At 45.6% G+C, this 20,749-nt stretch overlaps 2 protein-coding genes across 7 annotated transcripts in view; one reads left to right on the top strand and one right to left on the bottom strand.

Annotated features, from left to right (window-relative positions):
- Positions 1 to 731: 731 nt before the first annotated feature.
- Positions 732 to 20,334, top strand: LOC116946020 (zinc finger protein ZFAT). Of its 4 annotated transcripts, none has more exons than XM_032960815.2 (19): positions 732 to 934; positions 2,284 to 2,451; positions 2,647 to 3,003; positions 3,128 to 3,313; positions 3,967 to 4,105; positions 4,657 to 4,798; positions 5,229 to 5,380; positions 5,890 to 6,171; positions 6,815 to 7,404; positions 7,511 to 7,746; positions 9,324 to 9,411; positions 9,976 to 10,125; positions 10,710 to 10,883; positions 11,273 to 11,361; positions 11,526 to 11,664; positions 12,127 to 12,248; positions 12,660 to 12,777; positions 16,390 to 16,490; positions 16,937 to 20,334. In XM_032960815.2, exons 1-19 carry the CDS (start codon positions 925 to 927, stop codon positions 17,240 to 17,242), a joined length of 3,549 nt encoding a protein of 1,182 aa, XP_032816706.2. In that variant the 5' UTR covers positions 732 to 924; the 3' UTR covers positions 17,243 to 20,334. The 4 variants fall into 4 exon arrangements, with proteins under 4 accessions (XP_032816706.2, XP_032816705.2, XP_032816704.2 ...); XM_032960814.2 differs by lacking the exon at positions 732 to 934 and adding an exon at positions 939 to 1,021 and having other exon boundaries at positions 3,146 to 3,313; XM_032960813.2 differs by lacking the exon at positions 732 to 934 and adding an exon at positions 939 to 1,021 and having other exon boundaries at positions 16,393 to 16,490.
- The window catches only part of SETD6 (SET domain containing 6, protein lysine methyltransferase), a 49,262-nt gene continuing 46,228 nt past the window's right edge, over positions 17,716 to 20,749 (bottom strand). For all 3 annotated transcript variants that reach the window (XM_032960831.2, XM_076069602.1, XM_032960832.2), the window contains 5 exons: positions 20,139 to 20,333; positions 19,668 to 19,791; positions 19,340 to 19,520; positions 18,882 to 19,021; positions 17,716 to 18,624 (listed from right to left, as the gene is read on the bottom strand). In XM_032960831.2, coding sequence (XP_032816722.2) covers positions 18,298 to 18,624; positions 18,882 to 19,021; positions 19,340 to 19,520; positions 19,668 to 19,791; positions 20,139 to 20,333 — 967 coding nt within the window. In that variant the 3' untranslated portion in view covers positions 17,716 to 18,297. The remainder of the gene's footprint in view (positions 18,625 to 18,881; positions 19,022 to 19,339; positions 19,521 to 19,667; positions 19,792 to 20,138; positions 20,334 to 20,749) is intronic.

The following is a 20,749-nucleotide window of genomic DNA, read 5'->3' as shown; positions in this document are numbered from 1 at the left end:
GGTGTGAAACCCACAGCAAGAAAATTTGAAAAAAGTGGCGGGTTTTTTGTCAACATTGCCTCACAAAATGAGGCAATGTTTCCACATCTGACTGTGCACATAAATATATAAAGTCTTTCTTACGCAACTGGTCGGCCGCACAACCTTTTTATGGCAGTGCATAAATGCAGCAGCATTTTTTAAAAGACCCTCTCTTTATGCTACTTTGATCATTTCCTCTGTATCGATAGTTCAATGTTGATGTGCCATTGCATTGCGGCACTACTGTGTGGCCTGGGACTTTTGTTGATGTTTTGCTGCCCTGCATCATCTTGATGAATCGGACTTAGATCATTTATATTTCATGACTTAAAATTTGATCTAATTTGTACTCCTATCGCTGTGTGTATCCTTTGCCGTTGTAACTTGCTGACTCGCTCATATTGGACATCCGTGAAAAAAGAGCTTTATAGCTCATCGGGTTCCTCCAGGATAAATATTGATTCCGTAAAAAAGAGCTGCATCGCTCATTGGATTCTTCGACTTTGATATAACCCTGAGGCATGATGGCCGTCTGACGATGCGCTACCCCTCAGTAAGATGGCTGCCTGTCGACGCGCTACCCCGCAGTAAGATGGCCGCCTGACGCCGCGCTACCCTGCAGTAAGATGGCCGCCTGACGACGCGCTACCCCGCAGTAAGATGGCCGCAGTTGCTCGTCGTTTTCGCCCCGCCCACTCTCCGGTTGCTTTCCCCCCCCACCCCCTCCGCGCGTCCATCGGCCATGTCTAACCTCCTCTCTTTTGAAGCGAGCAGATTCGTCGAGATGAGCCCAAAAAACGAGTGCGAAATATCCGCGTAAAAGGGAAAGGAGTTGGGCGGAAAAATTATTCTCGAAACTCATTTTGAAATAGAATCGGCGCCGGGCTTGGGGGATATCTCGCGATGGCCTCAGGTGAGTGGAGAAGGCGGCGGCGGCAGGAAATGGTGGCCGCGCAAATCGGAGCCTCGCTCGGCTACTGGGAGCAGAAGAAGCCCTCGGGTCCGGCTGAGCTCGCAGCTTGTGACACGACTCGCGGCGCGCTCGCCCTCAACACCCTGCCCACCTTGTGGTTGCTACAGTTGTCCCGCTTGTGCCTCCTAGCGTTGTGTTAGGACAGGCGAGAGGGGCACAGTTACAGTACACGGCACGTGGACTTGTTTGTTCGTGTTGTGTTTCATTGGGTGATTTTTTTAAAGTCTCAACGTGATTATTACCATTTTAATTCTGGAGTGGGTTTATACAAAATTATTACAACACTCAGTCTTCATTGAATGTAAATGAAAGTGCTGCGGTGTTCATAATTGAGATTTGTATTTATCAGTGTCACCACTGGGTTTTAACAACCCAGTTTGGTGAATTTTCTTAAATGGGATATTTTAAATCTACCAAGGAAACAACTGGCAAAAAAACACGGCAATTTAATTTCCTCCCAATCTCGGAGTTTAAAGTCCTGTCCTTGTTTCTCCACGCACCTCCAATTCGCACGGTTGGCTACTTACGGTGCGAAAGAAGTTCAACATACAGCAAACGTACATACAAAAAAACATTTCCCTTGGTAATGGTGGCAATGGCTTCCTGACCGTCTTTGTCCTCCACATTGTGGGTAACGTCACTGAAAAACCTGTAGCCCATACATTTAGCATTTACATTCCAGAGGCATCCACCCTCCTGAATGGGAACTGCTCATGCGCCCTCGTCATAAATATGGCACTACAAACGACCCAAACAATTACCGCCCTATCTCAATCTGCTCCCCTAACCCTCCCAATCAAATGTGGTTCGTGTATCGAAGTGTGCTGTTTAGTTTTTGAGAACACATTGGGAAGCGGAGCGGTGCTGGCTTGCACACGTGTAACCCGCAGTGAGGGTTGGTGGCTCGCTCAATGTTGTGAAACTCCCCGGTGGCGTCCAGATGCCATAGTCTGGCTCGCCAGGATCAGGAAGTAGAGCAAGTGAAACCATCGCTATCAGTTTCCATCTGTACGTGGATAGTGTTGCCCCCTCGCATGCGTCGGGTTTTCTCTGGGTGCTCCACTTTCCTCCCACTTGTCTAAAAACGTTATTCATTGGCTGAAAACACCTTGAAATAAAGACTCAATGCAGGACCCTCCTTAAAAAGTGTCCGACTACTCAGTGTGGCGTTCCTGGATAAATGAGTAAATTTAGAAAATGTGTAGGCACATGTATTCCATTGCGAGGCAGAATGGACATTACAGCATTGTCGGCGTGCCGAATCCTAAAGCTGATGACTTGCGTTGCAGGTGGAGCCCTGTACATGTGCCGGTTGTGTAACCAGTTCTCACCCAACAAGACCCGACTCCTGTCACACGTGACCGAGTGCCATCCAGGAGAAGATGAGCCTCCTGGCACCATCGTCATTCTTCTCCAGCCCCTGTCCGAAGCCGGAGTTGCGAATTCTGGGCAGCCGGGTAGGCTTAAGCATAATTGCAATTGAGAAGTTATGCAGCATCGTATTAATGCTTATAATTAAAATTTCAGTGAATATATCGTACAATAACAGCTCTTTAGAGTGTAAAAGTGGTTGCAATTTTCTTTGAATTCAGATAAGTCAAAAGTTACTGTGCAGTAATTGGGAATGATGTGGGTTGTCTCTGGATTTACAGAGGTGAAGAAAAAGAGGGGACGGCCTAAAGGGTCACGCAAGAAGTCCAGCGTTGATGCTGCAGATGCCTCAGGGGTTGATGACAATATGAAGGCAAAGATCGACTCTGAAAAGAGTAATCCTGCAAGCACTCTAGGAACAGAAGAGCTCCAGGTTGGCATTGACTGTGGTGGTGAAGGGGGCCCAGTGAACAACAACCTAGACAGAGAGCCGGAGCCTGAGGAGCAAGTGGCTCACGACCAAATGAATTGTGGGAAATGCCGGCGCAGATTCTCCAATCAACGTCAGCTGAGAAAGCATCGCTGCATGTCACTTGCGGGCGAGGACAGGGAGGATGCAGAGGAGAAGAGGGAGAAAGGTAAAGGCTGCCCTCTACTATAACGTGTTTGTGTTTTATTATAATAGGGTGTTATTCCACTTTTGACATACTTGTTGCTTGATCGAGTATAAGCAGCATGGTTGTTCTTCTTGTTATGATGCAGGTGCCTCTATGCCTGCAGACGTGGGAGACTCTGGAGAACGAAATGAGCAACAGAACATCAAAGGAGAAACGGAACAAGCAGAACCAGCGAACGTTCAGAAAATAGTGCAAGAAGACTCAACTGCACCTACCGAGGAGAGCAATGCGCCTGCTGGCTTGCTGCTCATGCCCCAGGAGACCGTATCAGGTGCGACTCGGACTTGTATCTCGTGCCCTTTTACAGACAGGTTATCGGAATGGTAACTTTTTTGTGTTGTAATTTGACAAGAGGATAAACTGCCGGATTAATTGGGTTTACTTGACTAATTTTAGTTTTTTTACTTTTTAGTGCTACCGAAATTAGACAACCATTTTATGAAACTGTTCTAAAATATTAAGAAACTGCATTGGCAGTGGTGCACAAGCACAATAAATAAACAAATCCACTTTCAACACTAAAGCTACCTTGCAACAGAAACCCTTATTTATCCATGAACAACACTTTTTATAAAGTTTCAAAAGATCTGGGAGCTAAGGTGAACATATTGATCATCTATTGAGGCCTCAACAGCTCACAGGATTGTTGTGTCGTGATTGCCATACCCACTGCCCCCTAGTGCAATTGCAGGGCAGTGTAAAAGGGGGAGACGTAAATTGGATAGTACTACATATAAAAGCAATGTCAATGAAGAACATGAGGAGTATAATTATATGTTGGGCACAAAAACAACGTTATACTTACCACATCACTGTCAGTGCAGAGGAGCAAGCTTGTTTTTGGAGATAGAAAAAGCAATAGTCTGTATTGTAGTGAAGTAACCGTGTTGTTGAAATTCCATTGTTGCCAAAAAATGGATGCAGCAAGGACCGTGCCAGCACCTGGCCCAGAGGGGTTAGCTGACGCGGTGATGCAGCCTGCCGCCATGGAAGCTACCCAGGAACGAGGCTTCCAGGAGTACTCCATTTCACAGCTCTGCACCGGACAAAACAACATCACGAGGCAAGTGCCTCACGGCACAATTAACACGCTTTGGTCCATATGCTTATACTGCCTATACAGGAATCCCACGTTATACATAAGGGATGTCTTCCTGGAAAATGCTGCTTCACTCGAAATTACTTTAAGTAAACTCTAATATCCCACAGATGTTGTTAAAATCAGGGGTTGCATTGAGTCAACATTTCTAGAAGAAAATTTGTGACTAAATGTCATGAAGTGTACACAAATGCACATAAGTTAACATACATTATATCTCATCATAAATAATAAGATAAAATCTACCGGAGATAGTTGAAGAGCTTGCTGGCCGGGGCCTCTTGGGCTGAGCAGTGGTGGAGTTATGCAGACAAAGGGGCAGGATGTGTGTGGCCAGTCGAGGTGTTAATACCTAGAGTTATACTAAGTGTGAGGAAGAACAAGTGTTGGCCTGTGTTGTGCCCAGTGTGAGTAATAAAGAAGAAGTACCCTCTACAAGACGTGTCGTGGAAGTCGCTCATTACACGGTTAAAACATACGCGCTATTCCTCATCCGCTGCACACTTCCGCTGCAGGGCAAACAGTCTGAAGATCTTCTCGTGCGAGTACTGTGGAAAGGTCTTCAAGTTTAAGTATTCGCTGCAGGTCCATCTGCGTGTCCACACCCAGGAGAAGCCTTATAAGTGCCCTGACTGTGACTATGCCAGTGCCATCAAGGTAACTGAACTTTACCACCAAATCACTCAATCCAGTTAATTAATGAAGCCTCCATTTTGTTGGAGAATTTGACTTTACAAGAAAAATCTTCGCACAGAAAGCTCACAAACACACGCACTGTGACATGCAAGTTAAAACAGAGGCAAGTGCGTGAACATACATCCACACACATGTGTTTTATAGCATGTGTGGCAATGCTACATATTGTAAAGACAAATGTTTATTTGTCAATCTTGGCCAAAACAACTAAACAAATCTGCTATAGCAGTAAGCTGTGTTCGTGGTATTTGAATTTTCTACGTGTGACGTGACCTCTGCCAGACTAGACGGGAGGTATGTTATCATTCCCGAGCATAACAATAAGTAGACTTTAAGTTCTCTTAAAAACCTACGATGAGTGACATTGATCGTTTGCCGATGACGTGCGCAGGCCAACTTGGTGGTGCACATTCGCAAGCACACGGGCGAATCCTTCAGCTGTGAGAAGTGCCCCTTTACCTGCCGCAACCGGGGACACCTGCGCGTGCACATGGAGCGCGTGCACCAGCGGGTGAAGCATGCGTGCTCCTTCTGCAGGATGCGGTACGCGGATGTAAACTAAAAAACAAACTTTTATTTGACCAGGTGAGGTCCACTGAGCTCTATAGCTCTTTTTCAGAAGCAACTTGGCCACAAATGATAGCCAAATGAAGTGGCTTATCGTGTTGAAGTTTATAGCAGCCAAATACTCTAAACGGGTGTTTATAAATGTGGAGGGAAAAACCGGAGGACCCGGAGAAAAATTCACGCGACCACAGGGAGAACATGCAAACTCCAAATTTACATGCATTAGGGTCGGGTTCGATCCCACGATCTTCTGTATACAAGGCAAGGTAGCTAACATCTCCTACCCACCGATATTTTAGAACAATGTAGATGTAACACGCTGTGTGACATGAATAAACCCTTATTATGCATGTGAGCTTTCAGAAGTGTTTCAAGTTTAACGTTTGAGTGGCCCACGACCATATGTCCGCGAGCTGCATGAAATCATTCTGCTTGCGAGCCATAGCTTCCCCATCCCTGAATTATGCGCTTCTTGTGCATGGCAGCTACACCGAAGTGAAGAACTTGCTGAAGCACCTGGAGCAGACCCACGACCAGCAGGACGAGAAGGTGCGCCTGGCTTATGCCGAGCTGAGGCTGCGCACGCGCGAGGGCCGGCGCCAGCTGCTCTACACGTGCCCCGTGTGCTGCCATGCCTTCAAGACGCAGTACGCCCGCGACCAGCACCGGCTCACCCACGCCGAGCCCGGCGTGCACCACACGCTCTCGTGCCACCTCTGCAGCTACACGGCATCCCGCCTGTCGGTGCTCAAGGCCCACGTGCACAGGCAAGTGACCGTCCCTCTCCTTTAAGCCACGTTGTTGCCGCCTGCGATAAAAGAGGCAAAAGTGCAGCCCTGCAATAACCTGCTTTCTCCCACTGCTGGCGGAAGGGTTGCCATTGGAGGGCATTTTAGGGCCACTCTTCTACACTGGCGAAGATTCTTGAAAGAGATGGGAATGCCCCCATTTTACCCCACCACATGCGACCTGCCGATAGACAAATTAGTGTGCCCATTTATACTGCTGGGTGGGCAGAGATGGGAGGATTTACGAATCTTGAACAATGTTGCAACTGCCATGCCAGCAGACTGAATCGAACCAGCAACTTCTGGATTACAAGTCCTCTTTACATAATCATTACTTCACAAAGCACCTCCATGAGACATAGGAAACATTAATAAGATGCTGGAACATATATATCTTTCCGAGTTATTGTTTATGTGTTGCTGTTAACTGTTTTCTAAGAAAAGGATTTTAAGCAGCATTTAGATACTACGGCTTATTTTACATATTTAAATGTAGTTTTTGCATTGACCATTTTGCGATATCCTTGTGCACAGCATAAATATCGATTTTATCATATCAATTGTGTCGATTTAACTTTGTATACCCGTGACATTCATCAATTATTTTCTCTGAACGTGGCAGGCACCGCATGGTGTACACATGCGCGGTTTGCACCTGTAAGTTTGTGAGCGCGGCCTGGCTCCGATCGCACCTGGCCAAGCAGCATGCCGATGATCCACGTTTCGCGTCCGACGTCCTCTTCGACGAATCCCTCGGTCGGAGCTTCTACCTCGTGGAGCCTGGCATCGGCGAGGATTCGGCCGATGCCGAGCAGCCCGACACCGGGGATCAAAAGGACGACCAGACGCTAATTCAGAACACTCAAGCGTCGTTTTACAATGCAGTGGACGGCGAAAAGCTCGGCCAGGATGGCGACGGGGCATTGCTGTTGAACGTTGGCTTACAGACGAGCGGGGAGAACGATCGCCTGCAGAGCAAAGCAGACCTGGAGTGCGAGCCTGCAGCAACGAGCAGCAGTGACCCGGAGCCAGGTTCATCTGTCGTCGGACCAGAGTCTGAATGTTTGAGCATGGCCAAGGAAATTGATGCCACACAAGAGGGGTTGTCCGCTTTTGATTTAATCTTCGGTGAGCTGCCGAAGAGGTCCCTCAGCCGCGCTGTCTACGATAAGCTGAGACGAGAGTTCGGAGACCTGGAGTGTGAACATTGTGGTAGGCTCATCGGTCATAACATCTTGTCACTTCATAGCCTCACCATACTCATTTTATGCAGATTTAAATGTATTTGTTGTGTTTTCTGTACCGCCCATCTATGCAGGGAAGCTCTTTTGGTACCAGGGCATGTTAGACATGCACATGCGGACACACACACGCGAGCACCCCTACGTTTGCACGCAGTGCGACTACTCGTCCGCCACCAAGAACGGACTCAAGCGGCACGAGACGCTCAAGCACGGCCAGCAGAAAATGAGCTGCAGTGAGCCTGGCTGCACCTTCATCACAGCCGACAAGTACAAGCTACAGGGACACATACAGAGACGGCACTCGGCGAATGTGAGTGACCTAACCTTCTTTCCCCTGAACCCACACGAATGTAGTGGTGCTTGTCGTCATCGGCGCTTTCGCGCTCTGCCTATAGCATTGTATTGCGTGTGCATGGCCAGCCAGGCTGGTCCGCAAAGGCATTAGAAGTTGTTGGCAGGGAATGTGTAAACATAACTCCCACCCCCACTGCAGTGTTGATAAAGACGTTTATTTTTTTTTTAAATGATCTCGTATATAGTTTCTCATTCTACATATCGTTCGTGGGTACATTTTTGTGATCTGAGCTCACAGATTGCACGACAATTAAAATAAGCATGGAGTTTAAGCTACCCAACGGACGCCAGATGGTTGTAAAAGCAGAGTTGATAGAGAAACATTTCCACATTTTCCCCGTGACACATTTAAAAACTTCACATTAGGTTTTAAGCACTCATAGTAGTTATACCAAGCAGTGAATCTTGATATTACTTTATGCTGCATCACATTGGCTGCAGGGCTTTGCAATGGGGCTGTGAAGTACGTGACGGCAGGATAAACGGCTCGTGGCCTCTCTCCACGAGCCGACCCCCTCGTGTCACAAGATTGAGGTTAGGTGGTGATCTGCCGACAGGGCAGCCGAGGTGTGCTGCTTCTGTGCAAAGACTCCACACAATGCAATATAAATGCAATATAACCCCTTTTCTCTCTGCATGTGCTACCCTGCAGTGTTACCATAACAATCCATGCACCATGTATTACATATGTACACGATCAACCCTATTGTGAATACACTGCTGAAGGAGGACCTCTACGCGGCTGTGCAAGTCATGGGGGCTGTTTGGAGTTACTTCGTGCAGAGAATAAATAACTCACGTGGTTCTCATTAATTCTTTATTCATGCCCCATAGACCTTGAATTCCATTGCTTCAACAATGTCCTTGGTGACTGTCCCATCTAAATCACAATTTGATGCTAAGCTGTCGATTATTTATAACTTCACTTGCAATTTCATTGGACTGGTATATTTTTGTTTATTTACAGAGTACAATAATCACCCTATATATGTTTCACTAACTTAATGAAAAATTTACTATGATCATACTAAAAATGATCTGCTGGAGCCGACTTAAGCTACAGGTAATGCATTATTGAACATTGATTTATGTTGTAGAATATTTTACATTCTCATGTAACTATTGTCTTTGATTTCCGTTTGTTTCATTACTGTACTTCATTTTAAATATTTTGCTTTGCCATTTTGGTGACCCAGGTCACTCTTGCAAATGAGACTTCTATCTTAAGAGTTCTCACTTCCTGGTTAAACAAACTTATTTGACCATGCACAACCTTGCTGGTCCGTGCAGGTTGGTGAAGGGGTGGGTAGCCTAGCAATAGAAGCCCACCATGTAACCCAGGAAATCCTAGGGACAACAACCTATGTGTGCGTGGTGGTCACACATCCAAACTCTGTCCAGGCTCAAAACATACTTAGCTTCTGTAATCTGATAAGACATGCACGCACCATTGACGATCGTGATTCTTGGTAGTCAAAGGTTTTTTTTAAAGTCGGCACTGTTGTGTGTTACAATCTTGCCCCTGTGCTGCAGAAGGAGCATTTGTACCAGTGTCCGGCTTGTAACAAAACCCACACTGATGGGCGGGCATTCAAGAGCCACATATTTAGGCAGCACCCAGGTGAGTGTTATGCATGCATTCTACAGCAATACCCTTTGCTGTGTACATGTGTGCAGACGTGTTGATTGGCCACGTAAATTACCAGTTCATTTTTTAAGTATATCAGCCCTGGTTGAAAACAACTTTATCAGTTGGGAGCATACTACCATGAATGACCACACTATAAACATCTCCACAGTGATTCTATGGATTGTCACGTTTCAGGGTTAAGATTCAATTCATTAATCAATAATTGTGTTATTTTTAATGTTTTGTTTGTATGACATTTATAATTAGTTATTTCTTATTCTAGCTTCTTCCTTCCATTAGCCTAAAGGAATATGAGAATCAGAATCTTTATTTATACTGGAGGAATCCGATGAGCTATGAAGCTCTTTTTCACAGATGTTCAGTGAAATTTGGACATGTTTCCTTTGCTAAATATATTAATCAATTATTATATGCATGATGTGATACTTGTACCATGAGCATAAGGGACATTTTTCATGCCCAAGTAGTGACTGTGACTGTATTTTGTGTACGGCCATGAATGTTCGCCACGTGCACACACACGGATACGCACAGAGGTCCCAGCAAGCAGCATCGCAAAGCTGCTTGGCAAGCCGGTGCAGATGAAGGGACTGATCGGAAAGCGCGCCATCAAATGCCCATACTGCGACAAGCACTTCCACAAAGCCAGCACTGACCTGCAGCGCCACATCTGGTCCCACGAAGGTACGTTGTCCTTTGACCCAGGCATCTGGGCAAGAACCCTACAACTTATAGAGCTCCTCTGTTATATATATCTAAAACAGTAAAGGTCTAGCCCTGTATTGTTTACTCGCACTGCTGCTGGAAGACGGGAGCTCTGAAGGACCCCTCTATATGGAATTTGGCCTACTTTTCCATGTTGGCCAGACTTATTAGAAGAGATTGGAGTAGCCACACTTTACCTTACCACACACGATCTACCAATAGACTTCCATGTGCCCATTCATACTGCTCGGCGGACAGGGGTGGGGAAGGGTAGGGCGGCGGATTAAAAAAAGAAAGCTCCTTTTTCAAACTGGCATGCCAGGAGATCAAATTGAACAAGGGATCTCTAGATTGCAAGTCCAGTGTGATCGCCATTATACCACAGCAGCAACCCTTTTATATAGCTGCAGTTTCATAACCATGCAGGTTTCTACAGCATTTCAGGGACTCTGACATATTAGTATAAACACCCAGAGTTGACAGAATGAGCCTTAGCCGTTGTCTGCTAATTTGGAGCATTATTAAGTGGTCTGCTGCGTGATCTGTTCATTTGCACATCCCAGGCCTGAAGCCGTTCAAGTGCTCCAAATGTCCCTATGCCACTGGCAACAAGAGCAATCTGACATCGCACATGAACACACACAGCATGGAGAAAACCCACCTGTGCGACATCTGCGGCAAGAAGTTCAAGACCAAGGGAAACCTGGCCAACCACAAACATCTGCACTCGCAGAAAGGTATACACCGTCAGAATGTCTGGCTACAATTGTCAGCGCAACTTCCATCAGCTTTTGTAGTGTGACTATATTAGTGGTATCTACTGTGTCATTTCCACATGTAATGACCTCCCTGACTCTGTAGATAGGTTGAATTAAGGGCTATACTACTTAACTCTCCATTTTTGGGGTCTGAAGGACCCTAAAAGCAATATTGTATATATTCTCACAAATTAATTACTGATCCTTATATGTAATAAGTTATTGTATTTTAGAAGGTCATGCAAGAGCCTCTATCATGTGTACCAAAGACATCATCATGCAGGGTCTCCTGGATGCAGGGTTAACATTGGTTGTGCCTCTTGTGAGTGAAAACCCACTGTGTGTTGCCCATATTGTGTATTGGTCAGACAAACAATTCAAGTGCCTGCTGTGCGACTTTTCGGCGTCGGTGAAGTCCAAGCTCACCCGACACATGGAACAGCATTCCAGCTTGAAGGTGACCACTCTCGCCATGGGCACTAGCACCTACAACAAATAACGTTCATGATCCACACAATACAGATCACAGCTTGTGTCGGGTCACTACACAACAGCAATGTTTATCTGCCTAAAGTGTTTGTGTCTGGTAAAACCACTCATTCCCTCTGCGTTGATTTTCAGCCTTTCCGGTGTGAGCACTGCAGCTACTCGTGCAATCAGGTGAGCTCCCTGAAGAGACACCACCACAAGAAGCACCCAGACCTGGATTACACAAACCCTGCCAAGAGCAACCAGAGCCAGCACCAGCTGCTGAGTCCAGGTGAGAGATCAGCAGCAATTATTTCTTGACTCTGGATAATAGGCTTTTAAAACTATATTTTTCCCGGTGGGACGCGTAATAAAATGTCCATGTGCAGTTGGGTTGCGTAACATCTTATGCCATGTGTACAGACGTTATAATGCCACATGACATCATGACATCTGTACCTCTTGTCTCGTGCTCATCTAACTTGCATCTCGTGTCTATACCTCTCTCATCTCTCCCTTATGTATGTCGCTTTCATCTCACTCACCTATATCAGCGGGACATTCCCAAGTGCACGTGGCCCGCAGGGTGCCAGTTGGTACATACAATTGTGTGAATTTTTTAAAAAGATTCATACAATTGTGTGAATCTGGTTAAATAATCATTTACATTTATTTGTAAGGCGCCTTCCACTGTCTCTTGGTCGTTGTAATCTTCACTTTAACACAAGCATGTGTGGTGTTTTTGTTGTCACAGGTGGGGTGAAGTGCCCCATCTGCGACTATGTTTACCATACCAAATGGGAGCTGAACCGCCACTTTAAGACTCGCCACAACCTAAAGCTCCTCCAGACACCCGAGATGCGAGGTTTGGATCAGGTAAGGCGTTTAAAAAAAAATCTACCTCGCGGCCATCGTTACTGCTCAGTGTGAACTTGTATACGTATCTGCGTAATCTCCAAAAAGTCATACGTCCGTGAAGTCTTACAATGTTGAATTTCACATAGTTGTTCTTTCGTAAAGTGCTGGCGCATTGTTAACCTGCAATGATGCTCTTCACTAAAGGGCTCAATTTCTTCAGCTGTAGTGCTTGCAAGCGTTCACAAGACAGTTTTCCATGAATACCATCAGGTGCAGAAATCATAACGAATTGAACTGAAAATTAACGGAGTAGATTGGGAAACACAACTGCGGGAGGTCGCTGTGACTGTCGTTTAATAGCGCTGTGACGCTTGGGGTTTGTGACGCATCAGATTATGGTAAAATGGCCTTCTGCTCTGGTGCTCGCAGGAGCATGCCCTGGTGCTGTCAGTGGACACCGCCAGTCACTTGGAGGAGCTGGAGGAAGCACGAAGCACGGAGACAGCGGTGGCCGCGTTGCAGGACCTACGCTACACGATAGAGAGCGGTGGGTGGTAACACCAGTCCATGCTTACTTACAATCTCTTAGGCTAGAACAGTAGCTTGCCATAGTATATCACAATTCGAACCAATTACATATTCTGCCATTACCCCGTTAAGATGTTGACATGAAAAAACAGATGGTCAAACTTACTCTAACGTCACTGCCCAGATTACACTACTTTCCATGGAGCAGTGTGTTGAGCAACTCCTGCATTGTCTTCAATATTGCTCAATCCAGATAAATATCCCAATTTACCAGTGGGGGCATCGTGTCATTACAACCCATACCACACTGCCGAAACTCATCCAAACCTACGCAATCTCACACTTTCACTCGCACCGCTTGGTGTGTTCATCTTTCACGTCAGAGCTCTTACAACTCAAGTGCTCGCTGATGCTCACTCTCATTTGCGAGACAAGATGCTTAACACGGCACACGCATGACCACAAACAAGATTCTCATCATGATTCCTCCCACCAGAAATCTGTGTAGCTGGGAATGCCAAGGTAGGTCCTCCGAAGTCTCTGGGCCGCACTCTCACCTGTGCCCCACATTGATCTCTGCTCAACAGGCCCCCCCACCAAAACCCTGTAAAAAAACCTGTAAACACCATGAGGATCCCCCAGCCATAAGCTCAAACTTTTTATAGCGAGTGTGAAGTTTAATGTAGTCTTAGATACTGGACCTCACCAGAGCACCAATTCCCCACTCTTGGTCGTTGCATCTCCTGGCTGCCTTTGTCCTCCTGGAAAGCTGTGCTGTCAAGCGCCAGATGCTGCCACTCTTTCTCAACTGAGCTTAGTTGGCCTTTTTATACTTTCCAGGCAGTTAGACTACCACCCCATTGGCTCATTACCCCCATCTGTTTTGCTAGGATTGACTCCTTTTGCATGGGCTATCAGACCCAATTGATACTTCAGCACTTGAGGCCAATAATTATATCAATAACTCACATCAGAACTGATCCTGCAACCTATCTGAATGCAAGCTAATCTATTCCTGACTCAGTGCCTATGTCTGATAATCAGCAACAAATGAGATGCCACATTTCCAATACTGCTGTTACAATTGTCAGGTGTGGATAATTTATAGATCTGTGGGACAGTCATCATCAACTTCGTGACATTGAGTTACTGAACTGTGTTGCAACTACTTACAGTGAGGGAAAAAAGTATTTGATCCCCTGCTGATTTTGTACGTTTGCCCACTTACAAAGAAATGATCAGTCTATAATTTAATGTAGGTTTATTTGAACAGTGAGAGACAGAATAACAACAAAATCCAGAAAAACGCATGTCAAAAATGTTATAAATTTATTTGCATTTTAATGAGGGAAATAAGTATTTGACCCCCTCTCAATCAGAAAGATTTCTGGCTCCTAGGTGTCTTTTATACAGGTAACGAGCTGAGATTAGGAGCACACTCTGTATAAAAGACAACTGTCCACAGAAGCAATCAATCAGATTCCAAACTCTCCGCCATGGCCAAGACCAAAGAGCTCTCCAAGGATGTCAGGGACAAGATTGTAGACCTACACAAGTCTGGAATGGGCTACAAGACCATTGCCAAGCAGCTTGGTGAGAAGGTGACAGTTGGTGCGATTATTCGCAAATGGAAGAAACACAAAAGAACTGTCAATCTCCCTCGGCCTGGGGCTCCATGCAAGATCTCACCTCGTGGAATTGCAATGATCATGAGAATGGTGAGGAATCAGCCCATAACTACATGGGAGGATCTTGTTAATGATCTCAAGGCAGCTGGGACCATAGTCACCAAGAAAACAATTGGTAACACACTACGCCGTGAAGGACTAAAATTCTGCAGCGCCCGCGAGGTCCCCCTGCTCAAGAAAGCACATATACATGCCCGTCTGAAGTTTGCCAATGAACATCTGAATGATTCAGAGGACAACTGGGTGAAAGTGTTGTGGTCAGATGAGACCAAAATGGAGCTCTTTGGCATCAACTCAACTCGCCGTGTTTGGAGGAGGAGGAATGCTGCCTATGACCCCAAGAACACCATCCCCACCGTCAAACATGGAGGTGGAAACATTATGCTTTGAGGGTGTTTTTCTAAGGGGACAGGACAACTTCACCGCATCAAAGGGACGATGGACGGGGCCATGTACCGTCAAATCTTGGGTGAGAACCTCCTTCCCTCAGCCAGGGCATTGAAAATGGGTCGTGGATGGGTATTCCAGCATGACAATGACCCAAAACACACGGCCAAGGCAACAAAGGAGTGGCTCAAGAAGAAGCACATTAAGGTCCTGGAGTGGCCTAGCCAGTCTCCAGACCTTAATCCCATAGAAACTCTGTGGAGGGAGCTGAAGGTTCGAGTTGCCAAACGTCAGCCTCGAAACCTTAATGACTTGGAGAAGATCTGCAAAGAGGAGTGGGACAAAATCCCTCCTGAGATGTGCGCAAACCTGGTGGCCAACTACAAGAAACATCTGACCAGTGATTGCCAACAAGGGATTTGCCACCAAGTACTAAATCATGTTATGCAGAGGTCAAATACTTATTTCCCTCATTAAAATGCAAATCAATGTATAACATTTTTGACGTGCGTTTTTCTGGATTTTTTTGTTGTTATTCTGTCTCTAACTGTTCAAATAAACCTACCATTAAAATTATAGACTGATCATTTGTCAGTGGGCAAACGTACAAAATCAGCAGGGGATCAAATACTTTTTTCCCTCACTGTATACTGCTGGGATTTGAGGAATCTGCTTCACCGGGAGATCGAATCATAACAATGAGTTTCTTCAAACTAGGATCCATATCTAAGTCTAAGCATGGCATCCGTGTGGAGCCATGGTCAACAGCTACAATGACACTCTGGGGGTAGTGCACCGCTACCCCGGATTAGATCAAGAAATTGGCCGTGGCAAAGCACTGCAGTGGAGAACCCCGCACCCGAGGATGGCTGCTGCTGCGCCCTTGGCCGCCCCTGTCCGAGAGCTGATAATTACCGGTGACTTAAACTGGAACAATCCCCCCAACTGAAGCCTTAATAAATTAAATCTTTCCAAACTCATCTGCTCACCAAGGCGGCCTAACTTGAATAATCGATATGGTTCAATGCTCCTGAAAAGTTCGTGAAAGTTGGTGTCCGGGGAAGCCACCTTAGCGATCAATCATATTTGGTATCACTCAGCTACCAACACTCCTACATAAAATAATCTTTGAATTATTTTGATCTTCAGGTCTTTGCCCATGATATCGGCAATTCCGATGTATCCATTGACTACGAGATCCATACTTTGTGTACAGCATGGTCTTTCTTTAGAAGGGCATTTCTCTCGTTGATAAACATGCTCCATTGAAAACGTCAGGGAAACACCAGGCTCTGCGGTTTATCGCCCAACCCATACGCAAAACCTGCAAGAGTTTACTGTCTATTTATATTAATATTCATTTGTGTAAGCACTTTTTTTCCTGCATCTCTGCATTCTGGTCCTCTGCACTGCCTGATCCTTTGTACCATCACTTTGATGCTCTTGTTCTCTGCTGCCACAGATATCCCTTGCAAACTAGCTGGGTACCTAGCTAAATGGTGCTTTCCGTGTAACAAATAAAACATAGGTTTTGTTTGTATGGAAAATGTGCGCAGTAGAGCAAGTGGGCGGGTCAGCTGTCAACCTCCTGCATCAGATCATCGAGTTGGGGTCAGACGTGACGCCTGGAACAGTGATGGTGGAGGAGGCATGCACGGTCAGTACTTGCGCAACATTTCACACGTGTTTTTGCGATAACTGTTCAATTCAAGAACACTTTTTGCACAAGGCAGAACGTGCCCGTTTTAACGTGGTTTCTGTGTGGCCAACGACAAACTAAATTCCTGAGTGGCACAGCTGAGCGGTGGGAATTCTGGGTATACAAAGGAATGATACAGTACGCGACGTGCCCTCATCCCAAGTGTTTGTCCCACCATGGGATGACTGCAGATTGCTTTTATAGTGCAAATGGAATTCAAATTTGCACTTCATCCCCATCTCTTTACAGTAATTCCTTGCCTGATGTCTTTTCAATAAATGTAGCACTTTTCAGGTACGCATCTACTGCATAAAAAGAGGAATTGCCTTCCATCTGAAAATTGCCATTCCTAAATATCACGGCAGATTCTTAACTCGTGCCTGCCACTTGTCTCACGTTCACAGGGCTATGAAGTGCAGCACATGGTCATTTCATCGGCCGTTGAGGCCGCTGTGGAGGCAGTGACCATGTACAGCCAGGGTGAGCCATCGTCCGAGTTCATCGTCTACGTGCAGGAGGACGACGCCGCGCCTGGGCAGCCAGAGATGGCCAACACCGAGGAGACAGAAGTGGTGGAGACGGTGGAGATGGCAGAAACGTTGTTGGAGGAGACGTTGATGGAGGAGACAGAAGAGACAACGGAAATGGAAGAGACGGTGGAGACTGTAGAAACAGAACTCGCAGGCGGGGAGACAGAGCAGCAGGGATAGTTCCCTTCCCAGTGCCACTGGGTGGGTGATGACCTTCAGTGCTAGCATGAGGCTGGGTGAGCAACAATCTCCAGTAGTTAATTGAAAATTATTAAAAATATATATTTAAGCAGTTAACTCTGTCTCACCATCGTCAGCCAAGGTCAATCCACTTCTGGACAAATGCCTCAGTCATCATCATCCCTCATGACTACTGGTTAAATGTCATGAAAAAGCAAAAGGCAGGACTACTAGCATGAGACCAATGCAAACTCTAAGCCCAACCAACCCTCTAAATAAATGTAGGATGGAATGCCACAACTGCCGTTTTCTTGTCATTCATTGGTATATATAATACTTTGCATTTATAAGATTTCATTTAATATATGCATTCGTTTTTATTAAAAACTTTTTATAGTTTGAATTGTGATCAGGTGTTACTCTTTAACCTATGTGCCTGCATTTGTGCTGTCGAAATATGCAAAGCAATGTGATCGTGGAATTTATATTTATGTTGAACATTGTCAATTTTGTACAAAATATACAATAACGTGAAAAACAAGATAGCATTAAAATGAATGAAGACAATTACATTGTGCTTTCTTTCCTTTTGGAATCTGCTCAAACGTACAGTATATTGGCCTTGTAACCTTATTTCATTGCGACTGCTGTGCTATAGCGCATTAAAACGCTTTGCTTGCTTACTTACTCGAGTGGAGGAAGAACCTCCACTGTATAGAGTCCCCCTGTATGACAAATTTGGCCTATTCCACAATTAGAAGAGGAAATACCCACTTTACCCCGCCACACGTGACCTGTAATTGACTTAACTGTGGTGCACCCATTTACATTGCTGGGTGGGGCAGGGGGGATTTACGAAACTTATCCCACCTTTTCAGCAGTCGCGTCAAGCGATCTAACCATTGATTTGGCTTGCATATTCAGTTAGCTAACCATTACACCACGCAGCATTCCTCTAAGGCTCAGTCCCCATTCCTTTTTTTTACATGTACAAAAGAGGGGTGGGTGTGGGGGGAGATGTTCAAATAATTTTCATCAAGCCGTCTCATTCGGAATTAGACTTGGGCCATCAACTGCCCCTCTGTGAGCCGCAGCAAGTTCTGCAAGATGCTCGTCTGTCCGCAGCGCAAGTTCAGCGCGTATCGCTCGCGGCGGCTCAGCTTGGCACTGAGCACGGGGTCTGCGAGCATGGCCTCGTCTTCCTTTTGCACGGGGCCATATGCCGCCAGTGTTAAGCGGATGCTTTCTGCCAACAGTGTCCGCCACATGGGATGCAGCTCCACAATTGCCTCATTGGTCAGCGACTCGTCAGCTGCATCGTCTTCCTCCCACCCCTCGTTCTCCTGGTAGTCCTCCAACTCGTCCTCTGACATGCAGAGCACCTAGGTCACACACAGGCATACGGTCGCAGAAGTCCCATTACGTCCAGAGTACATGTAGAATTAGGAAAGGTGTTAGTGTCGAGCTGGTGTTTTAATTAGCAATTTACGGAAGCAAATGTGCTCTGCAAATTTGACAGATCTTGCAGATACACGATTTGAGAGCAGTGGATGTGACTATTTAGGCACGGTATCAAAGCACATGGAGATAGACATTGCGGGCAGCCAATAACATTATGACATTTGGCTTAGAAAAGGACCTTGAGGGCTGCGTAGAGCTCTTCTTCGGTGAGGACTCCTTCGCGACCGATAACGAACGCTCCCTCCTCGCCCACCAGCAGCATCTCACACAGCACTTTCCATTTCTTCTCGACCAGCTGCTTCCTACTTTCTCCAAACACTGTTCGATCAGCACGTTTAACAATGGTGTTTAAATAACACAAGTGGATTATAAGAGCTACAGCAGTACACAATGACATGAAAAATATTTGATCTTGAAAGATTTTTGTAATGTGTTTATGGTCATCTAAACCAAAGGAGCTTTGTGACGTTACCAGTGATGTAAAACACTGGACAGCACAGCTCTAAAATTATCCGATGCCCATCAACATAGCATCAGGTCTGTACGGGTATGATCTAAATCATCCTTCCAAGCCAAAAGTTAAATTATTGCATGGGGTTGGTATGATCTAAATCCAAGCAATGAAATAGTCTTTACCCTGCAGTGCGGCCTTATATAGTGTCGTCATCTGGATTTCTGCCGCATCATTGTTGTTGGCAGGGTGAGGCTCCACGAATCCATACATGTGCAGCAGCTGCCAGTTCGCCAGGTCGCCGTATGTGTTGTACACCTCTTCCCCCTTGGCTATAGGGCGTGTCGATATCATCTTCAGGCAGTCCTGCACACAAGACAAAACAAACAAGTGTAACTATTCAATACAATATTTTTTATTTACGTGACTTGGCCGAAAGACCCAAGAGTATTCAATACAAATTAGAAGATGGCGATTACATGTGTGAAGCAAGCAAGTCTTGCTTGGTCACACCTTGGTGAACTCCAGATTGGCGTTGTGGTTTGACACGTGGTTGAGGATATCTGCCATTGGAACCATAATGGGTGGATTTGGATCTTTTTCATCCTCATCTTCTTCCTCCAGAGGTTCCTGGAAACTGCATTATAAAGACTCCATGTTAACAAGTGCAATACTGCTCTCCATCTCACACTCTGCAATTTTTATGCTCAGCATGTAACTATGCATCGATTCATCAAATCACAATAGTTTCCTATGCTCACAATAGATGCAGAGACTCGTATAGGAATTGTTTACTTTTGAATCGTGTAGTTATGTTGCAATTGGTTCCTGTACACTCGGCAGCCACTGCGAATTATCTATGTATCGCAATGGGGGGGGAGTTGGGGAATATTCTTAAATCAAAGTGCAATTTGTTAAATCGCAAGGGCACATTGTTAAATGGCTACTTTCTGCAATTAACACCATTCTGCAACTATTCCACACCTGTAGGCCATGACAAAGGCAACCATGCGCTTGTAAAGGTTCAGTGTGTGTTGTTTGCTATCGAAGAGCGTAGGGTGGGCGGCCAGGAAGGGCTGCACCACGGAGTTGAACTCAAGTTCGATGTTTTCCAGGTCCAAGTGCACAGCCTCAGGCACACCCGTTCCACGCAGCAAACGTTTTCTTTCCTCCTCCGGCCTAGCGATATGCAGTGTGGTGAATTCAGGAAACATGGAGATCTATTTTCATGTTTTAACTGTACAAATTATTAAGCATGATTAAGACATTTTATTTTCAAAAGTAAATGGGCTTGGACAGGACACCACCAGACAGAATGATGACCGATGGACAAGACAGAGTGGCAGTCAAAGGATATAACATGACCAAGAGGATGACCACTACAGAGATGGAGCATTGAGAGCAGTTTATGTGCAGGAGATGGATGGTAGCAGCAATGGACCATGAGGGATGACAAGAACACTGGCTGGTGAAATAATGAACCTTATGGAATATTAGAAAATTAAAAGTTAGGGCTTAATGTGCATCAATACTTTAAATGTAATTGTACAATGATGTGAAATGCAAATTTTAACAAATCATAAAAAGCATATACT

Source organism: Petromyzon marinus, chromosome 25, assembly GCF_048934315.1.
Source record: "Petromyzon marinus isolate PM22_M1 ecotype Great Lakes invasive population chromosome 25, UKy_Petmar_22M1.pri1.0, whole genome shotgun sequence".
Taxonomy (NCBI): Eukaryota; Metazoa; Chordata; class Hyperoartia; order Petromyzontiformes; family Petromyzontidae; genus Petromyzon; species Petromyzon marinus.
The sequence above is the reverse complement of the archived record's forward strand: the minus strand, read 5'-3'. Positions and strand labels throughout refer to the sequence as shown.